This window comes from Phragmites australis, chromosome 7 (assembly GCF_958298935.1).
Source record: "Phragmites australis chromosome 7, lpPhrAust1.1, whole genome shotgun sequence".
In the NCBI taxonomy this organism is placed as follows: Eukaryota; Viridiplantae; Streptophyta; class Magnoliopsida; order Poales; family Poaceae; genus Phragmites; species Phragmites australis.
Genome location: NC_084927.1, coordinates 26,450,680 through 26,470,777, shown reverse-complemented (window position 1 = coordinate 26,470,777; position 20,098 = coordinate 26,450,680). Strand labels below are relative to the sequence as shown.

The following is a 20,098-nucleotide window of genomic DNA, read 5'->3' as shown; positions in this document are numbered from 1 at the left end:
TCGACCCTATCCAATGTTTAATTTTGGTTTCTGACTTTTTGACGTTGTCGAACTAGCAATATTGTTTATTTTCGTGAGATTGTATTATAGAAGATATTAGATGTTACGTGTCTATTTTTCTATCTGGTCTTCAGCCCAGTTATTAGATCATGAGATCGATGTCGTGAATGAGATCTTACGAGGGTCTTTCTGGATAGGATCTTTTACCATTTGTTTTCGTCTATATGAAAGCAAATTCTACAGGATACTGTTCTACGAAAGACACTTTTCACTATAATAATATGTATCAATTTTCTATCTCCTCTTTAACTCAGCCATTAAATCACAGGATGAATAATATAGATAAGATCTTATAAGAATCTTCTTAATCTTCTTATATAGGTCCAGCCTATATCTCTTGGCTCCCGTGTTGCATCAAGAAGAGGTGTTATGGCTCCAATTCAACGAAAATTTCCTTGATTAGTAGGGAGGCTCGACGCGTCTATTGTTTAATTTTCGTTTCCAACTTTTTGAACGTAGTTAGACTACCGATTTTGTTTAAATATATATTATTAATAAGGTAATTCCTCCTATACAAATGAATAATTAGTTTGTATATTGTATCAGATAAATAGCACTATAAAACAATATTTTCTTGGAAAAAATACTGAAAAATATTTATTTCGGACCCAACTCACAACCGCCTTAAGCACTAGACGACTAGACCTCAGAGAGCCGCTCACTCCATCCCGTCGTCCCCTTCTTCGCCAGCGCCCGCGGCCACGCTGCCGCCGCCGAAATCGCCACCAGCCTCCTTCCAACGAAGCACGGCGGTTACCCTGAAGGTACTCTTCCCTCCTAGTAGTCCTCCTCCTCCTCCTCCTTTTTCTTCCCACTCTTTACTGGTATTGGATTGCCGTGAAGTGGGCAACCGTCGAAACTTGGGTTGGTTTCTTTCGCTGGTGAGGAACCCTAACCTAACTTGCTTCAATGAATTTTCCAAAGGCCGGGTTGATTCATTTCATTGATGAGGAACCCAAATTATTCTTTTTCCAATCCTGTTGGTTGTGGACTTCTGCTTCAATTTCATCCCACCCATCCATGGTTCGGTTCGATTAGGTTCTTCTTCATCAGCGGGCAAGATCGGCGAGGCGAGCCTTCGTCTACCGCAGCTTCTCCATCGATGCGAGTACTTCAGCGCTCCCCTTCTATCCTCCCTGATAAAGAGACTGCGTTTCTGATGGTTTTCTCCCTCGCCGTCGCTTCGTTCCCGGGGGTGGGTGGGTGTGGTGGTGGCGGATCTACCACCCTGGCGAGCTTTGGCGGCCGCCATGTTGCGCCGCCGGCCACCTCTGGCGGCCGCCAAAGCTCGCCGGGGTGGTAGATCCGCCCCCTGGATGATGTGAGTCTTTCGTGGAATACCGTAGCTTGCCTTCACTGGAACTGAATACTGCATAATATCTTGGAATAGACCTGTGTTAATACTAATCGTTTCTGTTGAGATAGCTGGTTTTCTTCTCCTCCCTGTGGCCCTTCCTGCTCTATTTGACCTTAAAATGGCTATGGCTATAGCTTTGATGTATCCAGATCCTATCAATGAGACGCGGGAGATAGATTTAGCTCACGCTTTTAATGTCCACATGGCGGGAATTCAAGCTTATAAGGCTTGAAAGAGTGTTCTTTAGTGTGCACTCAACCCTGGATAATGTATGAGCTGTTTAAATACCTGCACTGATTCCATCGATGCAATCTCCTCTTTTGGTTGCGTTGATTATATGTAGGCTTTGTTTCCTTCCTTGGATAGGAACTTCCTGGAGCACATGTCCCAGAACATATCGACGTATAGGCAAAACATGTGATACCTGCAACCTTCCAAATTAAAATGCATATGTAGAATTTTCTAGGCGATTATGTAATCTCTTGTGGGTGCCATGTCAATTGGCCTGATGTGATATAAGTTTAATTATTACTTGCATTTGTCGAAAGCATTTTTCATTCTCAGCTTCCTTTTTAACAGTATTTGCTTTTTTTTAGGATAATGGCTCATCGTGGACACCTAGATGGACTGAGTACCCAAGCTCCAGGTTTGATGCGCCATGGTTCCTTCGCTGCAGCTAGCCTCTCTAGGCTCTCATCTTTGGACTCTTCGGCCACACTGGAGATGCTGGAGAACAAGCTTTCCATGCAAACTGCAGAGGTAGAAAATCTTATCAGGGAGAATCAGCGGTTAGCAAAAAGCCATGAGGTCTTGAGGCAGGACATTGTTGATACTGAGAAAGAGATGCAAATGATTCGCGCCCACCTAGGTGAAATTCAGGAAGAGACTGATTTGCAAATTAGAGATTTATTGGAGAGAATCAGGTTAATGGAGGCAGACATACATAGTGGTGATGCAGTGAAGAAGGAGCTTCACCAAGTGCATATGGAGGCAAAGAGACTTACTGCTGAAAGGCAGATGCTAACCCTTGAGATAGGGAATGTGACTAAAGAACAACATAAATTCTCTGCTTCTGTTGACAATAAAAACCTTCCTGAATTGTTTGCTGAGCTAGACGGGCTACGAAAAGAGCATCATAGTCTACGGTTTGTGATATGTTCCTTCCTTACATATTCCTACTAACCTGAGCTTTGGTGGTAAATAGGTTTTTGTTAATATGATGTGTTTTTCCCTTTGCATTGGAAGATCTCAATTTGAATATGAGAAAAATACAAACATCAAGCAAGTTGAGCAGATGCGGACAATGGAAATGAACTTGATTACCATGACTAAAGAGGCAGAGAAGTTACGTGCTGATGTGGCAAACGCCGAAAGGCGGGCACAGGGTAAATGTCCTTATTCTCTTAATGTTTGCCTGCAACTTATCCTCATTCTCTTGATTTTCTAGGTTGTGAATGGAACCTTACCTGGTCTGTACTCTTAGAGGGGCAATATCATAATCTTTTGTTTGATTTGTGAATACTGCTAGGTTTCTGTTCTAGTTGTGTGATTGTCCCAAAGCTGTTCGTTCGTAGGCTTCCCATTTTGAATCTTGATTGCCCTGCCCATTTGCTAGTTTTCTCATTTCCAACAGAAGTTGCAGTATGGTATTACCATTTGTAGGCCTTAATGATGCGTAGATCCCATGTTGTATTTGGAGAAAGCATAGTGTAAAGTGTACATAGCAGATAATCTCTAACCTGTATAGGTGGAGCAACATGATGGGCTGTGTTTGCAGAAATAAATCGAAGTGACCCAGGATTTAGTCAAGTTTTTGGCCACCGAGTGCTTAAGAGCACAGTTCTTGGATAATAAAAATGACCAACTGAGAAAGTCATTAGACAAGAAATGAAAGAAATATGGGAAGTCATTAGACAAGAAATATGGAAAGTCTAATGTAATAAATTTATTATGATTATATTGCTCCCTCCATTCACAAATACTTGACGTTTTGGACAAAATCTGGTTAAACTTGTGAAACTTTTACCATCGATAATTTTTATAGTATTTAGTTTGGAAACATGAAATCGTGAATGCAGTTTTGTTTTGAAAAATACTTTCATAATATGACACATTTATTGGATTTTATAAATATATTCGAATAGAAAATGGTGGTCAAATTTACACATTAGCGACCGTGTCATGTCCAAAACGTCAATTATTTTTTACTGGAGGGAGTAATTGCTTTTGGAAAGTCAAGTAGGAGATGCAACTTAATACTTTTAGAAGGGTGAAATTAAGGGTGGATCTAGGAACAAATTGAGTCGATTGTCCATTATGCCACATTCTGCAAAATTAGCTAAAATACTGTTAGTGGCTTAGTGCAATGTGCAATAGTCACTACCACTGTATTGATTTGTTTCTAATTTTAGTTGGTTATTATGATTTTGCTAGCACATATATTGTTGGTTGTTATGACTGCGTAAATCACATATCAATCTTAGAACTATATTGGCCAAATTTTCTTCTGGAAAGTGAAAAACTTTGTTGTTCGCAGTTATAGAAAACTAGGCATAAGTTACATATCGATCCTTTAAGACCTTGTCCACAATTGTAGTGTCCTTTGGCACGTACTAATCTATCACTAGCAATGTGCTATCAAAAGTGGTTGGTCTAGAATAGGCTTCAACATCTGTAGCAAATTGGGTACACTGGCTGATTTCTATGGTGCAGCTTAACTGGGAAGCTTTTAGTGGCTTATGTGCATAAGATAGTTTTCTTTTTCAGACTTATCTGAGGTGATGGTAGCTAAACTATGCCAAACATATTATATTGCTTATCTCGCAAGCATTTCTGTTTTGAGCTTTGATTAGCTGGAAGCATATAGGAGCTTATTGGATAGTTGATTGCTTTGTAGCTTTAGGCCTCTTTATGAGAAAAACTTTGCATATGTAATTTATGAGAAGTTGAAAATTACATTTCTGTTCATGTGCACATAATTTGTCTTGAGATATACATATCTTGCTCCTTGTGTGCACAATTATGTACTCTGATGTTTTGATTCCATCTGATTCTTTCAATGAACAGCAGCACAGGCAGCAGCAGCAGCTCAGGCGGCTGGTGCGCAGGTGACAGCTTCACAGCCTGGGACAGCACAAGCTACAGCGGTGTCAGCCGCCGCAAACCCATATGCAAGTGCATATGCCAATTACCCCTCCGCATATCAGCATGGAACCCAGCCAGGGGCGTATCAGCAGGGAACCCAGCCAGGGGCGTATCAGCAGGGAACCCAGCCAGGGGCGTACACCTACACAACAGCTTATGATGCTGCTACTGCTTACCAGATGCATGCTGCGCAAGGTAATGCATATGCAGGTTATTCTGGCTATCCAGTTGCAGCCTATGCGCAAAGTGCACTGCACAGTTATCCTGCTGCCTATGCTGTACCTCCGCACCCAGTAAGCAGCAGTGCAGCTACGGATGTTGCAAGCCTATATGGCACAGTTGGTAGCGCCGGATATCCTGCGGGGCAAGTTCAGCCGAGCAGTGGCACTGCCAACGCAGGGCAAGAACCACCACCAACGGCACCTTATCCTGGCACATATGACCCAACCAGGGCCCAGAGGTGAAATCCGGGATGTGAACCAAATGACTGTTTGCCATACACATTATATTAAGTGGACACATAGATTCGCTTCTATTTCCCTTGTGTAGATTAACTCCTGGTTCCGTCATGCTGAATTATTGATACTTGAATTGATTAGTGTAACTGTCCGACCTGGCCAACTGGGCCTCTCGGGCTGGGCTGGCATGGGTCTAGCTAGGTATGGCCTATCAGGCCCGGCTAACTAACCGGCCTGTGCCGTGCTAGCCCGTGTACCGGAGGCTTGGCCTGGCCAATGAGAGACGGTGCCGGGTGGCAGGGCGTGGCGGTGGGGATGTGGTGGGGCTGGGGCGACGCTTAACCGTGTTGCGGCCTCAGCCCGGTGTGGATCGTGCTTCGTGTATATGCCACTATAGTGAGAGTTTTTTTTATTTTTATGTTTTTTATTAAAAATTTAAATAAATAGATTCTCCTTAGGAGAAATTGTAAAACTAGGCGTCTGCAGCTCTCTCAGGGGGCTGCAGCCCTCTGAGAGGGCGGTTAGGTTGCGAGGATGGTTAGGGCCTTTTTTTTTCTCTAAAAATGTAATTTTTTGTATAATTTAAGAAATAAAAAAAGGCTTTAAGAAAATTTGGAATTTAAATTTGGAGTAGGTTATGTAATAGTCGGAGAATAAAAAATTAGTAATTAGCACTCGCAGCATTTTACGTGAGTATGGGGTGCGAAAGACGATAAACATAGTATTAAACATAGGGTGAAACATTACAATAGACTGTAACAGTGATGACACGATGAGGAAACAAATGTGGCATGTACAGTTCGTACTAAGATCTACTTATTAGTGCGTCGATCCTAATCATAACATATCTTAGGGAGGGAAAGTATATCAGGTTATATTAGATATTCTTTACTGAGTGTATCTAGGATATTTTCTCTTTCGGAGGGCATCGGGACCTGCCGTCTTAGCACGACGGGCTCTCTCCCGTTTTCTTTCCCTCTCAGCCACCTGAGCCTGAGCCATGATACGGTCGTGCGCCGCCTTCCTCATGCGTTTTTCTTCCTCCCGCTTGAGGCAAAGTTCCTCTTGCTGTTGCTCGTACTCCCGATGTGCGTACGCTTCCCTTCTCCACCTCATGTTCATGTCGACCCGCTGCTTCTGTGCGTCATTTTGCTCATTGTCGAGCCATTGAATAAAATCACAGAGCGGTGGAGGGGACTGAACAAATGGAACAAGATGAACGGTTAGTAAAACAGGGTGCGAAATCGAAAAAGATGAGGCTGATATTTGTTGTCATACCGATCGATAACCAGTTGTTGCATGTTGAGACTTGTCATACTCGTAGTTGGCACACATGAAGAAGCGCAGTCCATAGGTGTATAAATTGTCCTGTGACTCGCAGAGCTTACAAAGTTCACCACAGAGGCACATTGGTGGTTCGAGAGCTTCAGGTATGGTAGTCCCCTAATGTTTCTTTGATGGGTTTGATGGAGCTGAGGAAGACATTGCACTTGAGAGATCTGAGAAATGAGTGGTGCATCAACGTAAGGAGGTTCGGCTATTTATAGTTGGGGGAGGCAGGAGCATTGGATTCGCTTTTGAAGAAAGGAGTGAGTGCAGGGGCGTAGCTGGTGGCAGAAGCATCGGATTTCATCTTGAAGAATGGGAAAGTTGTGTCATTGATCATGGTCAGAGATTTCATATTTATTGGTACATGTGTTGTCATTTATTGTTTGAAAAAAACTGGGTAGTGTTGTCACTTCTTGTTTAAAGCTTGCGCAATGAGGCATGTGTTGTCATGTCATAGTTAAAGTTCAGTAGTGTGGTCATTTCTTCATTAAAGTAACACTCCCAACAGAGGAAGCGAGGTATCACTCGTTGCATAAGTTGTTTTGTAAGATATAATGACGACGACAGAATGTAGCTTGTGATTGTGTCGGATTAAGAAATGCAACTAGGATGCCGTCATTTTGGAATACGAAATGCAGTTACGACATGCTAAGTGAACCATAAAGAGTAAACGTGTCTGAATACGTAGGAGTACATTGCGAAGCGAATATACATATGTAAGTTACATAAAATCAAAAATTCTACTGCTGCCTCCCTCGTTGCCGTCGCCCGTGCGCCCCATCGTGATGTATTTGATCTTTCATAAAATACTTTGAAATATATTGCCTGGGTAGCATATGGTGCTCCGCACACGCAGCTATGACATACGTACAAGGTTTGTGGAGTAATTGTGGCTTCTGGCAACTACAGATGCATGTTCCACTCCTTAGCACACACTCTTGAACATACCGCTCACGTCTACCCCTTCCGACCCTTATCCCGACACAGGATATTGAACCTGTGCTCCGCAGTTCCCTCTTGATTTGCACGATGCATGTGGGCCTTCTTATTGGCTTTCTTCATGTACTCACATAGCATCCGTCGTAAAGCATACGATTGTCCTCTATTACAATCTTAGCAGCTGCATAACCGATCAATAAAATACTTACAAGTCCCATGCAAAATGCCTTCTACAATTCCAACTACTGGTAGAAACCTCATTCCTCGCATGACCCAGTTATAAACCTCTGCAAGATTTGTAGTCATTACTCCATACCTTGCATCACCACTGTCGTACAACAGAGCCTATTTTTTATTTGGCTCATTACGTATCCACTATGAGAAGCTCCTAATAGATGAGTCTGATCTCCTTACTATCTGTGGAGTATCGGTTGGAAGAGGTTCGAGAGCTATTGGTTCATCATCGTTAGGTGCAGCCTCTGCAATTTGTTTTAGAGTCAGTTCATCAAATCTTGCCCATAGCCGCATTAAACTTCTGTTGCTCGTTTTGACTGCACAACTTTTTGAAAAAGCTTCATCAACTCTTTGTTTTTAAACTGTCTGTAGAAGTTCGCACCCATATGGCGCATGCACCACCTGCTTTTAAGGTCGGGCTACTGTGCTGCTACACCTCATCGAACACTACCATATTACATATCCAGCAAAGCCTGCAACAATCCTGAATGTCTATCATGTCTATCATGAATGAGACACACATCTGGTCGGTCAAGAACAATCGCATGTTTGACCCGCTTTAGGAACCAATATCAGCTGTCCCCATTCTCACTCTCCATGAAAGCAAACCCTAGTGGCAGGACTTGGTTGTTACCGTCGACCCCAATTTCAGACAATATCTGCCCTTGTACTTCTCAGTCAGGAATGTTCCATTTAGGCATATGATAGGTCGGCAATATCGAAATGCTTTGATAATTACGGCGAATGCAAAGAAAGCACGCTACAACACTCTTTTCCCGATGTACTCCACATCAGTAGAGGGGTAATGCTTGATATCATAGTAGCTGTTTGGGTTCCTTCCACAAATTGTGGCTAATTGACGAGGTAGATTGTGATATGAATCTTCATAAGTTTCGAACCTCATCTCAATAGCATTTTGTTTCACCCTCCATGCCTTCGCATAGTTTATTATGTACTAGAACCTTTGCTCAATAGCACGGATTATTGATCGTGGCTCATACCTTAGGTTGTCCACAATCTCCCCGTACATAACATTTGCAATGAAGGCGGATGACAGGTTCCGGTGGGCAAACTCTATTTCCTCAATATGACAATTATGTTTTTTAACTATTGAGCACTGCCAGTAGTCTACCCATTTCCCTCTGAATACGTGCACCCGTCAAGGACACTGCGGCACCAAACACTTCACATCGTACTCCATTTTACTGGATTTAACAACCTTGAATTGCCTCCGAAGAGACAACGACCAGAATTTCACTGCATCAATAACTGCCTTCTTTGTAGGGTACATAGCACCCTGTGACACCTCGTTCTTATGGTACTGTCACGGTGTTCGGCCAGCCTCGCTAACCACCAGCTTCAAAAATTCATGTTCCCTCCACTCTGCAGGAACTGGAGCATTACCCTCCTCGTCAGATGAATCCTCATCGGCAAGGTCTTCCTCCAAATCCATATCTTCAATGATACTAGGGATGTGCTCCCCTTCATCAGCTACACACATCAGTTGCAGCTCTGGAATATCACCAACATCCTCCCTGGACCCGACATTAGCCGCCTCTTATTCATCTTCCACTGCCTCACTTGGTCCTATTACTGCTTCCGCAGAGTTCACCTCAGTTTGATCTTTTAGGTACGCCTTAGCTAACAAAAACCAGCGGCAGGCTACGTTCACAACATATATCTATATACTACCTCCAAGTTTATGTGGCTTCGATGGGAACAAGCTCACCAAAGTATCCATGACTAGCACGGCTGAGGACAGCTTTCAACTTCAGCTCATGTTGTTGCGGATCCAGTTGGAAAAATCGCATGAGCCATTTGCACACACCCACAATAGTCATCTCATTAGCTTTACTAAGACCCTTCATGACATGAAGAAATTCAGACAGATCTACACCGTTAGGACCGTACCTAATTTCACCGTCACCATAATATATCTGAAAAATTAATTTATCTGTCATCCCTGGAAACACCCGCAAACATAACTAATGTTAAGACCAACAAACTATATTTCTAATTATCGGATAAAATAATTTCTAAATGCTACATCCTAGGTTCGCAAATTATCATATACTGCTACCTCCTATGTCGCACATTACAACCCTAATATAGTAAAAATAATATTCTACATTGCATTGCTATCGTACCATCTTCTAAATAAATTTGACAATTTTCTAAACCCTAGGTCATACATGTCTAAAACCTATGTCATATACTACTACTGCACTAATTAACAACAATAAAAAGGAAAAAAAAGACTTACTCAAAATTATTCTTCAAATCCGCGACTCAAATGTAGCAGGGCTTCGTCGGGCTCTCTTCCTCCCCTTTCCTCTCCTCTCTTCTCAATTTTTTTTTCTGAATAAAATGAGATTTTAGGCTAATTTTAGTCCCTTTTATAGAAGAGGCCGGATGGGAGAGCCGAGCGGCGCGGGCGGGAAGACCCCTTACCGCTCCCTGAGAGGGCGGTAAGGACCCCTACCCGCCCCTTAGGGGGCGGTTTGGGCGGGCAGGCCATACCCGCTCTCTGAGGGGGCGGTTAGGGCTCCCACCCTCTGAGAGGGGTGCAGGCGCCTAATTTTATAATTTCTCCTACAGAGAATCTATTTATTTAAATTTTTAATTAAAAAAAACTCCTATAGTGATATATCCCAGTGTTGATCGTCCGTATAATCAGGTCCAAAGTCGAACGTTGGCTTAACGGCTTCCCAGAGGCCTAGGAAGTTGTTTAGCCCATTCCGAGTCCCTGAACTTTATGCATCATATCAGCAATTCAGGGACATGACACTTGGAATGGGCTATTAGGCCATCTCCAAAAGAGTCCTCAAATCTCACTTTTTCAGTGCTACAATGTTTTGCGGTCTACTGTAGCACTGGAAATTCATCTCCAATAGATCTTCTATCCAGTGCTACAGTATTGCTACAGTGAAAAAATAAGGTATGCTGTAATAGTGATAGGGGATGCTGTAATAGTGTTTGAGGATGAAAATTTGAGGTAGCTGTTGGAGATGGTCTTAACATTTTGCTCTTAAGGTAGAATTAACGACGCGATTCCGATATCTCTCTTCGCGCAGTCTGTATCAGCGAATGCATGAAAGTAGAAGCATCGCAGCACGAAGGGTTGGCAGCAGAAGCATGTGCTAGGAAAGGGAGTTTCCTCGATGATCGAACACCAAATCCCTGTGCAAGAGAAATGGACTGCCACCGTCAGCCAGACGGAGATGTCCTGGTTACAGCAAATAGCACACGTGTCAGGTTCGTTATTTACCTCGCACAGTTCTGCGGCTTCATAGAGTAAACTTGAGAGATGGACCGCACCATGGGGTTCTGCAGCCTCAGGAGAGTGCTTCCTCTCCGTCAGCAAATAACACATGGAGTTTACTCTTCATAGAGTAAACTTGAAAGAAAGCTGAAAATTGAACCGCTGGTACTACTTAAGATCCAAAAAATGATTTGCTCAGAGCAATCCTGAGCAACTCTGGTAGGTTGAGATAGTAGCATTGTATGACAATGGAAACGGCAAGGCATCATGGGCACCAAGTTGGCGCCAAAGGATGTAAGAATACCAACTCTTAAGAGTTCCTGCATGGCTGTATGAATGACCTCAAAATCTTGTATCGTGCTTCAAGTGTAGGGGGTCCGACATATGCCCTGATGTCTGCCCTGTCAACAAACGCAATATCTGCCAATAGACAAGATTTAGCATCTGTTAATTATAGAAGCCCTTATATGTCTAAAGTATTATTTGAGAAGGCTAAAGACTGTTCCCCCAAAACAAAACTAAGAGATCAAATAAGAACGACCATAAATAAGTACTGTGAATTCTGACTGTAGTTGGTCCAACAGATATAATTTCTACGAAGCACAACTATTTTGTATTTTTGCTGGCAACAAGATATTTAATTTTAGCTATATAATTTATTTTTAAAAAAGTAGGAAATGCACAGTTCATCTTCCCTAAAGAAAATAATCTCATTGTAAAAGGTTTTACTCGACCAACTTGACATTGTCAAGATGTTGCTCATTCACAGCACCACCGTAAAAGGTCAAACAGCAGAAAATCTAATACCAGCTTATGAACTCTAATCGCTCTCCAAGCAGAAAAAGAACAAAAAATATGAACTGTTATGATAATTTCTTCACCCATATGCCTGTACATATACAAGATGAGCAAAGGGTGTACTCATATATTCATTTCAGACCATACTGACAAGACTCATCTAATCGTTTGTTCAGCTTTGGGTTAACTTTCACTACAGAGTGCTGAATTGTCATTTGTCACTACTCAAGAACATACCTACCAATACAAACACCATGTTGCTTTCTTCCTCCACCATTTCATGTATCTTCTGGAAAAGTTTTGCTACCTAAAGGACAATAGATAAAATGTGCAATGCCAGATGTCAGTGAATATGTAAATCCAATCCAGTCAATCCAATTCAGTACAAAAACGCCAGAATGCACAATAAGAAGACTATATTTCCAGCTCATGCAAAATGGTGAAGAAACATAAAGGAACTCAAGTGTCATAAGATGCTAATGTGATTTCAGCATGTGAACATACGACATGGAAACAGTCCAGCACAAAAAAAGGCATACCAGTTTTCCACTTTCAGAAAACCACTTGCTGAACAAGTGGTTTTCTGAAAGTGGTGATGTGCTAGGTAAACTTTGTATTATCCTGATGTGTTTGGCATAGGTATGTTTGCCATAGCTTTGCATTATCTTTGTTTTATCCTGATGTGTTAGGTAAACTTTGTATTATCCTGAAAACTTTTCAAAGTTTTCAGAATACTCCTGACTTAGCTTAGCTCACTTGCACTAGGACATTGTAGCATAATCCGGTATCCTGATGTGCCTTTCTGGGAGTACTAGTATTATCCTGCTTTGTGAAATTGCCTTTGATCTCTGTGAGAGATATAGGTATGTTTGGCATAGCTCCAAGACTCTTAGAGCTAGGTAAACTTTGAAACAGAGGGTGTATAAATGAGTCATCTTGTTCATTTTAAATTATGGCACGAATCATGTAGCTACAGAGAATGCAATCTCACATGTGTGGTCGTCCGTACAATCAGGTCCAAAGGAACGTTGGCTCAATGCATTCCCCTAGAGAGGCCTGTTGTTTATAGAGGCTGTAGAAGCAGGTTGTTCTGAACAGCCTACAGGAGGTGGCTTTGTTAGAAGCCAATCCAGACGCTCCCACCAACTGCAATTTCTAGATATGCAAGTAGTTACTCAATGCGTAGTTCTGGTTCACTACTTAATTCATTTTTTCCTTTAATTAATTAGGTAGGAGTAAATCTCTAGTTCATTTTTTTTTAGTTTTGAGTCAACTCAATGATCCAAAAAATACAAAACTTGCATCCCTAGCCGTTTCCATCTAACGCGCAAGATACAAAAATGGGCAGCAGGAAAAACATACAGTACAGTGTACACACTAGACAACAATTTGGTTCCAAGTTGCAGTGATGGAAACAAGTCTGATTTCAGTCACCAGAATATGGCACTAATTTGCAAGGGGCAACAGGGAGACGTCCCTCAAGGTACAGATTCTTGAGTGTAAAGATTTACAGAAGATCAAAAGTACTGAAACAACAATCAGAGAGGCGCCGATTGCATCCATTCTGAACTACTATTCTAACCCTAGAGACGGAATGGATTTTCTTGTGCTTTAGCACCTTAGGATACTGTATGTCTATTCTGATCATATCAGGGATTCAGGGGCATGGCACTTGGAATGAACTGTTAGCATTTTGCTCTTCAAAAATGTCAAGGCCTCAAGGTTGAATTAACCACACGACTCTGAGATCTCTCTTCGCGCAGTCTGTATCAACGTATGCATGAAAGCAGAAGCATCGCAGGACGAAGGGTTGGCAGCAGAAGCATGTGCCAGGAAAGGGAGTTTCCTCAATGATCGACCGCTAAGTCCCTGTAAAAGAGAAATGAACTGCCACCATCAGCTAGATGGAGATGTTTGGTTACAGCAAATGGCACATATGTCAGCTTCATTATTTACCTCGCACAGTTCTGCAGCTTCATAGAGTAAACTTGAGAGATGAACCGCACCATGGGGTTCTGCAGCCTCAGGAGAGTGCTTCCTCTCCTTCAGGGTCAAATAGTTCAGAATACATGGCAGACTACCGCCCTACATTTGGAGAAAAATAACCCTTTTAAGGTTCACAGGGATTGCAAGATAGTTAAAAAGTAAATCTCTGTTATTTAAGATCCAGAAAAGGATTTGCTCATATCAAGTGTCGCATGCTCAAGGACATCCTGACTCCTGAGCAACTGGATAGACTGATACAGTGGAGAAATTTAGACTTTTGCCACTCTGAAGTGTGGGCTTCACAGATTTGACACTCTATACAGTGACAGTGGCATTGTAAGATAATGAAAAAGCCAAGGCATCATGGGCACCAAGTTGATGCCAAAGAACATACCTGAGGATATGTAAGAATACCGACTCTTAAGAGTTCCTGTATGCATGACCTCAAAATCTCATATCGTGCTTGAAGTGTAGGGGGTCCGACATATGCCTTGATGTCTGCCCTGTCAACAAACGCAATATCTACCAATAGGCAAGCGTTAGCATTTGTTAATTATAGAAGTCCTCATATGTCTATAATATTATTTATTTATTTAAGAAGGCTACAGACTGTTCTCCAAAACAAAACTAGGAGATTAAGTTATGAATGCTCATACATAAGCGCTTTGAATTCAGACTGTAGTTGGTCGAACAGATATAATGCCTACTAAGTACAACTAATTTGTCTTTTTGGCTGGCAACAAGATATTTAAACTTTAGCTGTGATTATCTTAATTACAAAAGGTAGGAAATGTGCTGTCATGGAAATGCACAGTTCATCTTCCCTAAAGAATATAATCTCATGGTAAAGGGATTCACTCGATCACCTAATAATATGGGATTATTGATATGTTGATCATTCACAGCACTATGGTTAAGAGTCAAACGACAGAAAATCAAATACCTACCGATTGCTGTGGTGATATTTGATGTTGTCAAAATGATAACGTTTGGCCAAGACTTCAGTTTGTCCATTTGTGTTAGCAGCGCATTTACAACCTGAAGTTGCACAATGAAAGAATACACTGTAAACATTACCTGAGAAATTATACATGGCAAAAGAAAAACTGATGAAAACTTTACCCTAATGGAGTCTGAAGGTTCAGAACCAGATATGGCAGCCTGTCTGGCAGCAGCGAGGCTTTCAACTTCATCTACAGTATTATATATCATATATAAGATTGAGGTTCCAAATATACAGCATGCAGCAAATCACATCCTTGACTTCCTCAAAGCTCATTTAGCACTCTATAGGAGTATTACTTGTGTTATGTGTTTACTAACTACAACCAGGAGGAAATGCTGAGGTTAAGTGAAATTGTCCTGGTTTGGATGAAATTCAGCTTATGAACTCTAATCGGCTAATCGCTTTCCAAGCACAAAAGGAATAAACAATATAAGCTGTTACGATGATTCCTTCGCTTATATGCCTATGCATATACAAGATGAGCAAAGGTTGGACTGTGGACGCATTTAGTCACTTCAGACCATACTTAGAAGATTCGACACTTGTCTAATTGTTTCATCAGCTTTGGGTTAGCTTTCAGTACTAATTGTTTCATCAGCTTTGGGTTAGCTTTCAGTAAAGAGTGCCGAATTGTCATTTGTCACTGCTAGAGAACATACCTATCAACACAAATACTAGGTTGCTTTCTTCCTCCACCATTTCATGGATCTTCTGGAAAAGTTTGGCCACCTAAAGGACAACGGATATGATGTACAACGTAAGATGTAAGTGAATATATATATTCAGTTAGTCTAATTCACTACAGAAACTCCAGAATGTACCATAAGGAGACTATATTTCTAGCTCATGCATAATGGTGCAGAAACATAGAAACCCAAGTGCCATAAGATGGCGAATGTGAGTTCAGCATCTGAACATATAACATGATAACAGTCTAGCACAAGAAAAGGCATACCAGTTTTCCACTTTCAGAAAACCACTTGCTGAACAACGAATGAGCATTGACTTCAATCAATTGACACATAGAATACCTAGTAAAAAAAGTGACAGTAATGAATAACACATATTTAATACCAAAAAACAGTCATGTATCTCATTCATTGCAGACCTGGACTTGAAGCAAATAGAAAGTTTCTGCGCTAGTGCTTTACACAAGGACGTCTTTCCTGTTCCAGGTGGACCATGCAAAAGTATAATCCTGCAATTTGTTGTACAAAACACATAAATAACTGAAGGATGAAGAATCATTTCATTACATAGAGTACACATGCTTTTATTCTCTTTCTTTTGTAATATACTGACTCCAAATGTCTATATCAATGTGTTGGATGCTTACCGGTTCCATGAAACAAGACATGGGTCCACACCTCTTTCAGTAAAAAGCAAAGCACTGGCAGCATATCTCAGCAACCTCTGCTTGAGACCAACTTCATATAGTAAGCTGCAAACACTAATGAGATCATCCACAGAGCGAAAATGGAGATTACACTGGTTAAGGAGAAACAGTATTTACCTTTCCCACAAACCGTCAAATTCTCTGGCAGGTAGAGCCCACTCGTTGAAGCTAGAGAGTGTATCATCCTCACTTGGTTCCTCACCTGGACCTTCTTCACTCAGCTACAGCATAACCAAATGAGCTTGAGGTAAAAAAAAATCTGGATCGAAGTGATAGATATTCATATATTGAATTGGATACACAATATGGAACAGATTATCTTTTGGAAAGAAAGCATTCCTCGGGATTAATATTAGGATGCAGAATGTGACTTTGGGTGTCTCCATTGAAAACGAGTGTTAACTTCAACTCAAAACAACAACAGCTAGTATTCAGCAGTGTTGAAAAAATATCTTATGATGTCCAAATAGCATGTTACTGGTTGAAGAACGAAGATAACCAACATGGCAGTTGACATACAAAAACAACCTCGGTTCTGGACAGAACTGCAAGTGATTAGGCAGTGACCATTGATAGTGGCATACCTGGAACACATGCACAACAGGCTTGACTTGCCAAAATAACAAAACCTTGTGATTCTCAACCCACTCATCTGTGTAATCAGTAAGCACTCAGAACAAGGACATCATAAGTAATAGATGCCAAGAAAGAACACTTCCCAGCCCAAGCAAAAATGATCATACCAGTGTCACAGATTTGGATCCTTTTGACGTTTTCAAGAAGAAAAGGATCATCAGCAGGAATCGGCACAGGCCCGTCAACATAGCTTAAGCTTCGATCTTCTAGCATCCTGATTGAGTGATCAAGTACAAATTTTAATTATGAGCAGTAAAAATGGTAATGGGTCATGCAGAAGATGGCAGTTATGGTGCAAATTTTTAACAAAGAACCTACGAGCTAGTAATAAAATCTGGAAATTTTCTTCAGGAAACTATGTTAATTCCATGACTTCAGATCCAATTGCCATGTCAATAAGAAAGAGCCAAATATTTGTGTTCTTTTCTGAACATACCACTACTGACAATAGGATTTTGAGGAGACCTTTACTGCTTTCCCAAGAATTTCAATAAGCCAATGGTGAACACTACACTTTTTGGAATGACTGGCTTCTAAGCATGTCACAAACCAGAAACCTCCACCTAATTGCTAATTGATTACAGAACTTAGAAATTAAGGCCCCGTTTGGATACGAGAAACGTTTCAGATTCTGGACAGGATCAGTGGAATCCCTACCAAACGGTGCTTTTGGCAAGTGATTCGAATCCGAAACGGGAGAAATGTTTCTCTTTTTTACACTGCAAGGAAGAAAGAGGCAAAAAGTGATTTCTCCTATTTCTGAATCACTTCCTTCTCATTTACAATTGCCATCCTCTCTCGAGAATCAGAATCCATTCAACTAGCCAAACGATTGCACAAAGTGATTCTGATTCACCAGAGAAACATTTCTAGGGAGAAACGGAAACCGAAACGTTTCCGCGAGAATTCGGAACGCTATCAAACGGGCCCTAAATGATATTTTTCTTTTTAAATCTGCCTCTACTATGAGTCTGTGATACCTACTAGAAACTCTTGACAACTCACTCCTAATTTGCCACATTGCTTCACACTAGCTGCATTCCGCTAGTTGACCAATATTTGCACTACTTCCTCCACAATACAAGTACGAATAGGCAACCAACTCGCGACACATCCAGCTAACTCACTGCAAAATATTATCCTCGACACTTCCTTCAAACCAAACCTTCCACATGTCCAGAACCCTACCATCTCTAAACCAACACTCCTAAACTGCTCACACATCACCAACTCATAAAACAACAAAAAAAGTAGGTTCAGAACAAAATCTAACTAGGCCAAGCACGGACCTCTCGACTGCTGCTTGGACGTCCTCGTGGCGAGCCGCGCTCGTCGCGTACAGCAGCACCTCAACTGCAGCAGGCACAAAAAAAAAATGGTAAACCCACCAAATCAGCATTTCCGCATAAACAGGATCCGAAGTCGCTCCGATTAGGCCCCGAAACGAGCGTGGAGGCGCCCACCTGACACGAGGACCTTGTCGTCGGCCGGGGAAGGAGCGACCGCCGCCTGCTGCGGCGAGGAGGATACCGCGGCGGCGGGCACTGCCGACGTTGGGGTGGCGGTGGTGCACGCGGAGTCCGGAGAGGGAGGGCGCGGGGAGAAGGAGATCTCCATTGGGGCGCTCATGGGGGCCGAGAGATTTTCCTAGGGTTTTGGGATTTGGGAATGGGTATCGAGGACTGACTACTGAGGAGGTGGAGGAAACGGTGAGGACGGATGAGGGGAGATTTGGATTTCCCGCGCTTGGAGCGTCGTAACCCGAGAAGATGGGCTTTGGTGTGAATTAAGCTTGGGCCCTTGTGTCGGTAGTTAAATAGGCTTTGATGGGCTTTAAGCTCAGCTCAATGGAGGCCCGTCTTTTCAACCGTTGATAACTTTATTCGTCACATGTAAATATGATTTATCGAGTATACAGGATAAAATTCAAATAAATTTAAAAAACAAACAAAATACTGGTAAATATAGTAATTTTTTTCTAATAGGGTTCATCGGCATACCTGGTAAACCGGATATATCAGATATACCAGATCGAATTTGAGCTCACTCACATATCATCTAGTCCAACCTGGCAAATAGTTTCCCTCCAAAAAAATAAAAAGACCTACCATGGGTTGTTTGGTTGCTACCTGTGAGAAAGATATGCTTGAGGAGGAGCAAGCCTGACAGTTGCTTCTGAGTTGTTTGGTTGCTACCCTGATCTTAGCAGCTCCATCAGGCTCACGCAACTAGGGTCCGTTTGGTTGCTACCCTCAGCTCCATGCCTGAGGAAAAAAGTCTAAGAGTTGAATCTTTTTTGTCTGATCATGCACCAACTAGCTTTGTTGTTTGGTTGAAGATAGATGCCTAAGATAAAAGTGTAAAACTGAAAATACGCTTTGTCAGTTAGCTAACGTAAAAGCCAAAAGTTGTTTTCGCTGGGCCTCTCAACTCGTGTGGCAACGAGTGCTCCTCCGAGCTCGTCGATGGAGAGGCTCGGCTGGAGGAATGGTGGAGACCACCAAAATGGGTGCGTTATGAGGTAGACAACATGATGGAATGATTAATTTGGGGTAATATATGGTTTTGTGTGATTAATTTTGAGGATTGGCGATTTTTGTTGGTTGCATTCTTATGCGAGAAGGAGCAAACTAGGTGGGGCGACGGTGATGACCAGCAGTAGGGAGACAAGCGAGGTCAAGCGGGATGCAGACGACTACAATGGCAAGCAAGGTCGGGGTGGACAGCTACCGGCGTGGGATGGAGGAGGCGGATCTGGGGAGTGAGGAGGCAGGGAGTGTGGTCGCGCAGGGAAGACTGTGGCCAGGAAGGGCGGCTGTGCAGGGAAGATCGTGGGGAGGATGGTCACCGGGAAAGAGGATGGCCACATGAAGTGGATGGTCATCGAGAGAGAGCACGGTGGAAGAAAGGAGATGACTCAGGCACGAGCGTGCTCGAGACACGAGTCTTAGGCGCTCAATTTCGGACGCCTGAGCTAGGGAGGTGCTCAGGGTAGCAACCAAACACCTCTTAGGCATATCTTCAGCTTGCTCAGTCTCAAACACATCTCCACGAGGGCAACAACCAAATAGACCCCTAACAATGGACGCCTGAGTGAACGAGCAACAAAAGCATCTCTGCCTGACTCGCTCTCAACAAATGAAGGAATGATGTCCGCACCGTCGCTTGATTCGCCTATCTCCTTCCTCTATTGCCTACTAAAACGAATCATGGTCGCCGTTGTCGCAATATCCTGACCCACCGTAGGGACTCCACTGCGCAAATCTAGCAAAAATAGCACCGCATGTGGACTCACCTGCTTCCCCTCATTCTGTTCTGGTGGTCTCCGGGGCAAAGCCTCTACACCTGTGCACCATTTGAAGAAACACCTAACAGCAAACCTCTATAATGTTAGAGTATATGGTATAGGTTACACAAGGATCCGGTTGTTATGATAGTATATGATTACTTTACATCTTATTTCAAGTGTTGCTTGATATCCAAGCCATATGTA

General features: G+C 42.4%; 2 protein-coding genes across 4 annotated transcripts; one reads left to right on the top strand and one right to left on the bottom strand.

The window, feature by feature from the left end:
• The first annotated feature begins 678 nt into the window (after positions 1-678).
• LOC133924424 (protein FLX-like 4) lies at positions 679-5,096 on the top strand. Of its 3 annotated transcripts, XM_062369944.1 has the most exons (5): positions 688-824; positions 1,099-1,168; positions 2,014-2,562; positions 2,663-2,802; positions 4,484-5,096. In XM_062369944.1, exons 3-5 carry the CDS (start codon positions 2,018-2,020, stop codon positions 5,023-5,025), a joined length of 1,227 nt encoding a protein of 408 aa, XP_062225928.1. In that variant the 5' UTR covers positions 688-824; positions 1,099-1,168; positions 2,014-2,017; the 3' UTR covers positions 5,026-5,096. The 3 variants fall into 3 exon arrangements, with proteins under 3 accessions (XP_062225929.1, XP_062225926.1, XP_062225928.1); XM_062369945.1 differs by lacking the exon at positions 1,099-1,168 and having other exon boundaries at positions 679-824; positions 4,487-5,096; XM_062369942.1 differs by lacking the exon at positions 1,099-1,168 and having other exon boundaries at positions 679-824.
• Positions 5,097-12,990: 7,894 nt separating this feature from the next.
• On the bottom strand, positions 12,991-18,285 carry LOC133923553 (pachytene checkpoint protein 2 homolog). Its single transcript, XM_062368836.1, has 14 exons — positions 18,069-18,285; positions 17,895-17,958; positions 16,713-16,819; positions 16,554-16,621; positions 16,087-16,190; positions 15,910-16,014; positions 15,682-15,771; positions 15,529-15,604; positions 15,233-15,302; positions 14,690-14,760; positions 14,515-14,605; positions 13,962-14,089; positions 13,538-13,666; positions 12,991-13,450 (listed from the first exon to the last, which is right to left on the bottom strand). The coding sequence occupies exons 1-14, from the start codon at positions 18,232-18,234 to the stop codon at positions 13,310-13,312; spliced, it is 1,410 nt and encodes a 469-aa protein (XP_062224820.1). The 5' UTR covers positions 18,235-18,285; the 3' UTR covers positions 12,991-13,309.
• Positions 18,286-20,098: the final 1,813 nt, after the last annotated feature.